At 36.6% G+C, this 8800-nt stretch overlaps 1 protein-coding gene across 3 annotated transcripts in view; it reads right to left on the bottom strand.

The window, feature by feature from the left end:
* Positions 1-400: 400 nt before the first annotated feature.
* The window catches only part of prkcea (protein kinase C, epsilon a), a 52414-nt gene continuing 44014 nt past the window's right edge, over positions 401-8800 (bottom strand). For all 3 annotated transcript variants that reach the window (XM_052611487.1, XM_052611488.1, XM_052611489.1), the window contains exons 12-15: positions 5413-5551; positions 5136-5324; positions 4020-4166; positions 401-2756 (exon numbers count right to left, since the gene is read on the bottom strand). In XM_052611487.1, the coding sequence (XP_052467447.1) occupies positions 2610-2756; positions 4020-4166; positions 5136-5324; positions 5413-5551 (622 nt within the window). In that variant the 3' untranslated portion in view covers positions 401-2609. The remainder of the gene's footprint in view (positions 2757-4019; positions 4167-5135; positions 5325-5412; positions 5552-8800) is intronic.

The raw sequence follows: 8800 nt of genomic DNA, 5'->3' as shown, positions 1-8800 counted from the left end.
CTTTGAATGACTTTTGAAGAACAGCTTGCGTCAAGCTCGTTTGCAAATAATGCACACACATGCATTTTGGTTTCTTCATGTTAGCAAGAACATCTCATTGTTTATGGTGAGGTGAGGAGGTTTGCTGACCCCAAGCCCTCAGAGAAACCCGATGGTATCAGCAAATTTAAGGCAATACACGATCGTGAGCCAAACAGATGATTTGTGAGCCATTCAAATAATCCAAACACTTTAAATGTCCTTACAAGTCAGTTTTTTTTTATGTTGCACTGTATTTGTGAGGATGTATAACAAGTATAGTCAAACCTAAAGTTACATATTTTACTTTTGCAATTTGATGTTCTATTTCCTCAGTGTGTGTGCACATCATTCTCTTGCAACATATCACCAAAACAAATAATTTTTCATACATCTTGGGTTTTTAATAGGTTAAACAAAACATTCACATCCTTTAGATGACAGTACATTTGGCACATAGTAAAATGCTTACAAGATAAAGGTAGTGTATCCAGAAAAGAAAATACCTCTGTGCACATGAAGCTTCACCATACAGTAACTAAAGTCCAATACCAGATGTATATAATACAGCACTATCATACATATGAAACATTTATGTATTTTAATACTGTATGCACAAATATTCAATATTCAGCCAGAGAAATCTTTGCATTTAATTTAAGAGGTAATTCATAGTTTATTTAATCTGTTTTGACTTTGAAGACAGACCATGGATGCGTCCTATACATCAAGTTCATTCCTTTACAATTAAAAAGGAAACGACGGGAGAAAATAAAGCTGAACAAGACATTTGGCATGATACCATGAGGGCGACTGACAGGAAAGCGCCTGTGAGAGAAAAGGCTTCAAAGACAATCGGCAACATTGACCTAGCTACCGTTATCAACCCACAGACACATTTAAAAAAAAAAGCAACAAAATGTTGAAGCAAAAAGAAACTTCAGACAGAAATAAACGTTTAAAGACAGCAACCACTTTTGAAAGAATAAAACACATCTTATTCAAATCGCCATTTAAAATGCTAAAACAAAAGGTCGTCACATTCCAGAAGGTTTTAATTAGTACGCCTGAAATGTACCCTTTTTCCGCTTAGTTCATCACTCCTTTAGAGTCTTTCACATTGCACAAGTTAATGATTCAACTACAGGGGGTTCACACAATTTTAAAACAAAAACTTTAAAAGATGTACGGAGGTGTGTAACAAGGTTTCATTGTCTAAAATAAAGTAACACAAAATGATGCAAAGGGAAAAAAACGGACTTACTGACAAAAAGGGAAGCGTAGCTACATGTATATTGAATAAATTAAGAGCTCACACATTTTCCACTACATTCCACAGCTTATGTACTTCAGCAAACTATATACATGAAAACGGCAGAGAGAAGCATGAGCAAGAGAGCGAGAAAAGCCTTTGGTGAAGCTCTAACCTATGAAAATCAGCACACACGAGAGAAACCGAAACGTAACAATTGAAAAAAATAAAGAAAACAACTGGGGAAATGTGTTCAGGGTATTGCACATAGATATCAAAAACATGTTTTTCTTTCCATAAACTGATGCTACTCAATAACGACACAACTTGCAAGACCATGCAAACAATTGCCTACTCTAAGAAGCTTTCACAGGCTTTTGGAGTGAATACTATGTACATGTTGCTATACACAATGACCGGACAGCTATGGGTACTGGTCCGTCTGTCCACGACTATACCTTATTATGCATAGAGGTGGGACACGGCACACACACACACACACGCACGCACACACTGCAGTCTTTAAACAGTCGAGCACAAATGAAAAGCCATTGCAAAACAACATGAAAACTACCTAAGAGCTTCAGGAGGGCAAGGGCCTCTCGCTCTCATTCATGCAAACACATGCACACGGACACATACATGTCATGCACACAACTACTCAGGCCGACACTTCTTAACACAACCCATATACAGCAGGTTAACATTCTAAATGGACCTTCATAACACTGATGTGTATATATATATATATATATATATATATATATATATATATATATATATATATATATATATATATATACTACAAATGTCTTTGTATATTTTAGAAAATTGCTCCCAAAATTTCACCTGAATACACAAAAAGGCATTTGACTGCACAGCACAACATGTCAATTGTCACATATGCAGGGTAAATTCCTCCTCAAGGGCAAGACCTTTCCATCAAGGGATAATGAAGACCTGACTGGAGTCCGAAATAGTACAATCACTGGTATCGTCAATTTTGGTTTAAGGTAGTGCGTTCCGACCCTTCCTTCTTGGGCTCTGGAAAACATTCGCTTTTCTGATTGGTTTGCTAAACTTGTTCAGGCCTGCGATGAGATCCATGTGTAGTACAGTTTCTTTTTTCTTTTAGAGATTTAGAGAATAATAAAAAATGAAAACAGCAGTAAAGGGGAACTGAAACACAGGGATCGATGGTTCTGCTCTTGTCCGGTCTGAGCCCCGTCTTCAGAACATCTGTGGAGTGTGTGTTCATGTATTGCGATGCGATGTGGGTTTTTGAGTGTTTGTAGGTGTGTTTAACATATATTTGTGCTGACAGACATCAAGTTAGACTTTAAGACACAGCCTCCTCTCCGAAGTAGGAGAAGCCCTTGAATTCATCCTGGTTGATTTGTTTGATGATGGCATCGTCTACTGGCGTCAGCACAGGGTCCTCACGAGTAAAGTCCTGATCGAAGTTGTTCACATCCCTCTTGGTTTTCTATAGCAAAGACAAAAAGAGATATATGGTTTTCTGAATGTTTTCTGAGGTTCACCTTTAAAGGGATAGTTCACTCAATTATGTCAGACTTCTGTTCATTTTCTAACACAAATAAGGACACAACTGAAACCCGAGGGATTTCATTGACACTTCAAATAGTTCATAAAAGTATCTAACAAACCTCATTGGTTCTTGAGGAGGCTGAACTGTACTTGTTTGACATGCAAGAACAGTCCTCACTGGTTCATGCAGAAGCTCAATTATACTTCCAATTGGTTCATGCAGAAGATCAATAGCACTTGCTTGAAACTTGAGAAAAACCTCATTGGTTGAAGAATGTTCAAGCTCTCGTTTACCATATTTGATGTAAATATTATCATCATATAAATCAATCAAGTTCCTTCAAAAGACTTAGATTGAACAGTTTGACTCATATTGGCTATGCTTTTGAACTTTTGAAACGTCACGATTTGGTGTAACAGACTTTCAGGATGGACAGAAATGTTTCTTAAAAAAATATCTTTATTTGTTTAAATGAAGTACGGAAGAGGATGTCTGGAATGACATGAGGGTAAATTATGACAGAATTTTGATTTATCTTCATCTAAAACGACCCTTTTAAAATACGAGAATGATAATAATATTATTAATATACAATAACAATATATATATGACAAATGTCTGTATTAGTTAAGATCAAGATTTTGTCCTCAGTGCTGTTCTAAGAAGCAGTGTAGACTTTCAGTTAAAAGCCACAGGTGCGTAGATACTCTAGAGAGTGTGGTGAAGGAACGCCAGCTCAAAGTTACTCAGAGGGCAAGAGAGCAAGTGGCGGTCAGGTTTTCTCTGAACCTTTCTGTGACCTTTCTGTGACCTTTCCATCTAAAGCACCCACTTGTGTACATATTCACATGCGCACATACACACAACCCTCTCAGCCCTTCCCCCAGCCATGGGAAAGCAGAAGTTGAAAAGTGCCGTTGTGGCATCTGACTTTCAGTCTAGACCACAGACGCTAAAGACAGAGGAACATGAGAGATAAAGTCTATGTGCGCGGTGCTATGTCGGAGTGTTTTGCAGAAATAATTTCTATGAATTGTGACATGTCATAATGAGCATTTCATGATTTACATTTTACATTTAAGCAGTGGGCAGCTGATGTTAAGCAGTGGGCAGCTGATGCTTGGTGTTGCTAGTGCTATGCTCTATTGTTTGAGCTACAGAAATGGGTTATTTGATTGTGTGTAAATCATGTATGCTTACAATACGAGGTTTAAAGGGGGGCTTGATCTTCCTCTGTTCCAGCAAGACCCAGTCGATATCTCTGAAGAAAGGGTGGACTTTGATGGCTTCCTCCAGTCCTTGGGTCACCACACAGCCCAGACGCTTACTGGGGCTTTTTGTCATGAACTGAGGAAAGGGAATACATTTTACATTACATAATTCATATATGAACAATGTTTAAGGAGATGTAAGGCATTTTTTTTTGTGTGGAATACGACCCGAAAAAACACAAGGAAAATATCACAGAAAAGGGTTTGTCTTTATAACAGAAAAAAAAAAAAAAAGTCAGTTGAGCAGCCAATCCCTTTTTAGCCAATCAAAAAAATGGTAATGCATTGAAATAAGGTTCATTTGTTAATAACTTTAGTTAATGCCTTAAGTATCATATTTAACCAAATAAGAATACTTAAGCATTTATTAAAGCATTTATTAAAGAAGCATTTATTAAAGAAGGTTAATGCAAATTTTTACATTAATACATTAACAATAAAAATCTGTAAAGATTCAACAATAAAATGTATTTACATTTTTATATACAAATACATTTAGAAAATATTGCAATTATGTTTAATTATATATTATATATATTTTATAGTTATAATTTTAAATTTTAAATTGTTTGATGTATTATGTAGAAACATTGACTGTAAAAATTGACTATTATTTTTTCCAACAATAATAAAAAAAAAGATTAAAAAAAGAGCAGTGTTGCCATAATTATTAAAATTATACCAAAATTTTCTTATAAACAATTACTCAAAAAGAAGCCAATCAGAAACACTCTTTGCCTGTCAATCATTATGCATGTTTAGATATTTCTCAATATGACACAAAATTATTGTAGTTGTAAGTCGGAGGTAAATGTACCAGAACAGAGGGATGAATGAGGAACATAAGGGAGGAAAATAAACAGAGGAAGGTTGGAGAGGTCAGAGGGAAAGTGCAGCCAGGTGCATGACCCTACAGTGGAGCTCAACACATCACTGCAGGAAGAGAAAAGATTCTGAACACAAGTGGAAAAAGAAATGATAAATGGGCCAACCACAAACCACATACACAAAGAAACTAAATGATTTCAAGAAATGGGCCGCTTACAGCTTTCAGAATGCTGACGGCTTCTTTACTGAGCCACACAGGATAAAGCACATCATCATGGAGGATGGACTCAAAAAGATCGTCCTCATTGTCAGCTTCAAACGGAGGCTGACCGGCCATCATTTCATACATGAGAACGCCCAGAGCCCACCAATCCACCGATGGGCCATACTCCAACTCCTGCAGGATCTGAACGAGAAAGACACAAAAACAAGGTTCAAAATCATGTCAAACCCCTCAGCTGTTTGTCATGTTCATTATGATTAACTAGACATACTTCAGGTGCAATGTAGTCAGGGGTCCCGCAGAAGGTGGTGGTCGTGACCCCATTCAGAATGCCCTCTTTGCACATGCCAAAGTCGGCCAGTTTACAGTGGCCTTCAGCATCCAACAGAATGTTATCCAGCTTCAGATCTCTGAAGCGATGTGGAAAAACAAAACAAACAAAACAATTAAGACCATATTTCACATTTTTGGTGTCTTGCTTAAAGTCTTTAAAAAAATAGTTTAAGCTGTTAAAGGGGTGTGAAGCGGTAAGCATGCCTGATCTACAAGATCTCTCTTCCCTTATTCCAGAGATGGCTTGAAGTACTTAGGACTAAACATTTGTCTAGGGAAAAAATGACAGCAGCCTCAGGTAAGCAGTAAAAACCCTTCATAATGAAAAAAAAAGAAAGAAAAAAAGCTGTTTGTCTTTGGTCATACTAAGGATTTCCTGGAACTTCATAAGCTCTATTGTTTCTGTGAGTCTCACTTGTGGAGTTCCTGCGAGACGGTACACTAATACATGCAACACCCTATCTCTAAAGAAATCTGAAGTAAACATCTGTTCATACGAGTCCTTATGTTTTTCTATATATTTTTAAATGCATTCATTTTCTTGACAATAATTAAGAAATTACTGTCATAATATTTTACCTTTTTATCACAACAATTACATTTTTTGTAGACATTTTAGTGATTTACAGTTAAAGGCCAGCTGCATGGATTGTATGCACCCCGTATGCAACATTAATGATTTTGCATGTTTAAATGATTAACTGCACTACTTGAGGTTGTTTTACCAGATGGAAACCGATGTTTTATTCTTGTGCTAAATTTGTCTGTCCTGTGCTACAAAACTTTAAACCTCAGTAGCACTTGTGCTATGTGTAAAAAAAAGTTCATACACAGCCCTGAAAAGAGATCATGAGGTGATCAGAAGCCTCCTAAAGCTGCTTAGAAAAAGGTCCAGTGAGAGTTTGATGAAAGCAGGCGCAATCTCATAAAGAACCAACAATAAAAAGTACTAAGCGTGTCTGTAATGAAGAGTTGTAAGGGTGCTAGTGAGAAACACCACACTATGTCTCTATAATTAGGAATTTTATGTTTTTGAAGTCTCTTTCCTTCACTAAGGCTGGATTTATTTGATCATTAATGCAGTAGAAACTGCATAATTGTGAAAAATAATTAGAATTAGCTTTCTATTTGAACATAAAGCTGAATTTCCAACAGTCATTACTCACACGATCCTTCAGAAATTCTAACTCTAATGCCGATCGTGCATTATGCAGTTGTGCTGCTTAATATTTTTGTGGATACATGTTTTATCTTCAGAAGAACAGCATTATTTGAAATAGAAATCTTTGTAACCATACATTTATCTAAACTGTCACTTTTGATCACTTTAATGCATTGTTCCTCAAATCTTGACCTGGAGGGCCAATGTGCTGCAGAGTTTAGCTCCAATCTTGTGTGTTTGATTAGGGTTAGAGCTAAACTCTGCAGGAAAGAGGATCTTGTTGGCCAGATTTGAGGATCCCTGCTTTAACGCATCTGACCCCAAACTTTTGAACAGCAGTGTAAACACACACAATGGCCCAATCATTTTATACTCTAAATTTGTACTTAATCCAAGGGTCATAGAGATGCATTAATAACTCTGCCGAGTCCTACTGAAGACTCTAGCGATGTGGCCAAAGCCAAAAACTTCAGGACATGATAATATCTAGATCACAGTGATTGCAGAGACTTGCCCCAGTGCAGATACAGTAGCTTGCTTTCACCAGGGGATGTTTGAGCTCAGTGATATATAGTGGAAAAAAAATCACTACACAAGGAGAAGGTGGGGATTTTGTAATGCCATTTTAAAGGTTAAAGGATGAGAGACATGAATATACCAGCCAGAGCACAGTCAGTGGAATCTGGCTGAGGGCATTCAGTGGCAAAGGACTTTTCAAACATGTAGAAACATTAAAAACTTAGTGGGGGTCCCATGACAGTTTGATGCGTTCATATGAGACATGCCGACCATGTCAGTCAAGTGAATCAATGCAGTGTCTGCATGGTTTCAGATGGCCAGAGAGTTCATTACACGTTTGCAGCAACAAACACCAATGATATAAATAAGTGACGTGTTTTGCATATCTTATACCAAACAGGTATGTGCAGAACACCAGTATATTCCTCTACATGTGCACATTGTTGGCTGGAACCCGAACGAAGGCAGGAATGTACAGAGGAGCTAATCTGATTGTCATGCCTGATAAATCCTGTTTTCTCAATGCGTCGGAGCAAAATAAAGACAAGAACTAACAAAACAGAAAAAGACACAGCCTAGTGATTGCATGCTTAAGTCAAAACCATAAGCAAAATACAATCAAATTCATGATACTAACTCTCCAACAGAGATGTAAAGATTTTGAGTTATTGTACTGTTTTGTTTAAACATTTTAATATGAACTATTCTATGGATTTTAGAGTATCGTATCATATAATTAATAATAATTCTCACGTTTTAATTCTCATGTTTTTTTTTTTTAAAGTTAGTTAAAGTTTATCAGTATTTTTTTTTTATTAAATGTATACTTTAATTCAGGAATGATGCATTAAATTAAAAGTCACAGTAAAGAATTACATGGTTACATAAAATATAATAAAAAAATGCTGCTCTTTCTTCCACAAAATTCCAACATTGATATAATAAACGTTTATCAAGCACCAAATCAGCATATAAAAAGGATTTCTGAAGGATCGTGTTTCCCTAAAGAGCATTTTTCAATATAGTACAACAGAAAAAAAGTTTTTGACAGTTGTTTGAAACTGTAATAATTTCACTTTGGTACTATTTATTCTTTATTTTTTGTTCAAATAAATCCAGACTTAGTGAGTATAAAAACTTCCTTCGAAAATATAGAAAATTCTTACTGACCCAAATCTTTTGAACATATTTTTTTTCTGTATTTTTACACCCTGTCATCTGGGTGGATTGCTTTGATAAGGGACGCTGCATTTTATCTGAAGACGTCTCCACAGACGTATCGGAGCATGGCTGGTCTTTCTGTGATCTGTGAATTGCAGTTAATGAGCCATAGAAGAGTCTTATATCAGTGTACTATTCACCTGAGAATAGAATCCACTCTGGCTCATGTAAGAATGAGTAGAGCCATTGTTATCAAAGCCCTGCTGAGGTAGGTATATGATTCATGGTACGGCATGACTTCTCTAGGTGATTGACTGAGGCTGAAGGGAAATGTACTGCCAATAAGTTTCTGTCATGCTCTATCTAACAGATATCATCTTTACTGAGGTAGGTGGAGCAGGAAAGGTTAGAGAAGAGAATGCTGGGTGCCAGAGCATGTCAGTCAATGGGTGCATGTGCCTGCAATGATCTCTTGATAACCTTG

This window comes from Carassius gibelio, chromosome A12, assembly GCF_023724105.1.
Source record: "Carassius gibelio isolate Cgi1373 ecotype wild population from Czech Republic chromosome A12, carGib1.2-hapl.c, whole genome shotgun sequence".
Taxonomy (NCBI): Eukaryota; Metazoa; Chordata; class Actinopteri; order Cypriniformes; family Cyprinidae; genus Carassius; species Carassius gibelio.
This window is presented reverse-complemented; position numbering and strand designations above follow the sequence as displayed.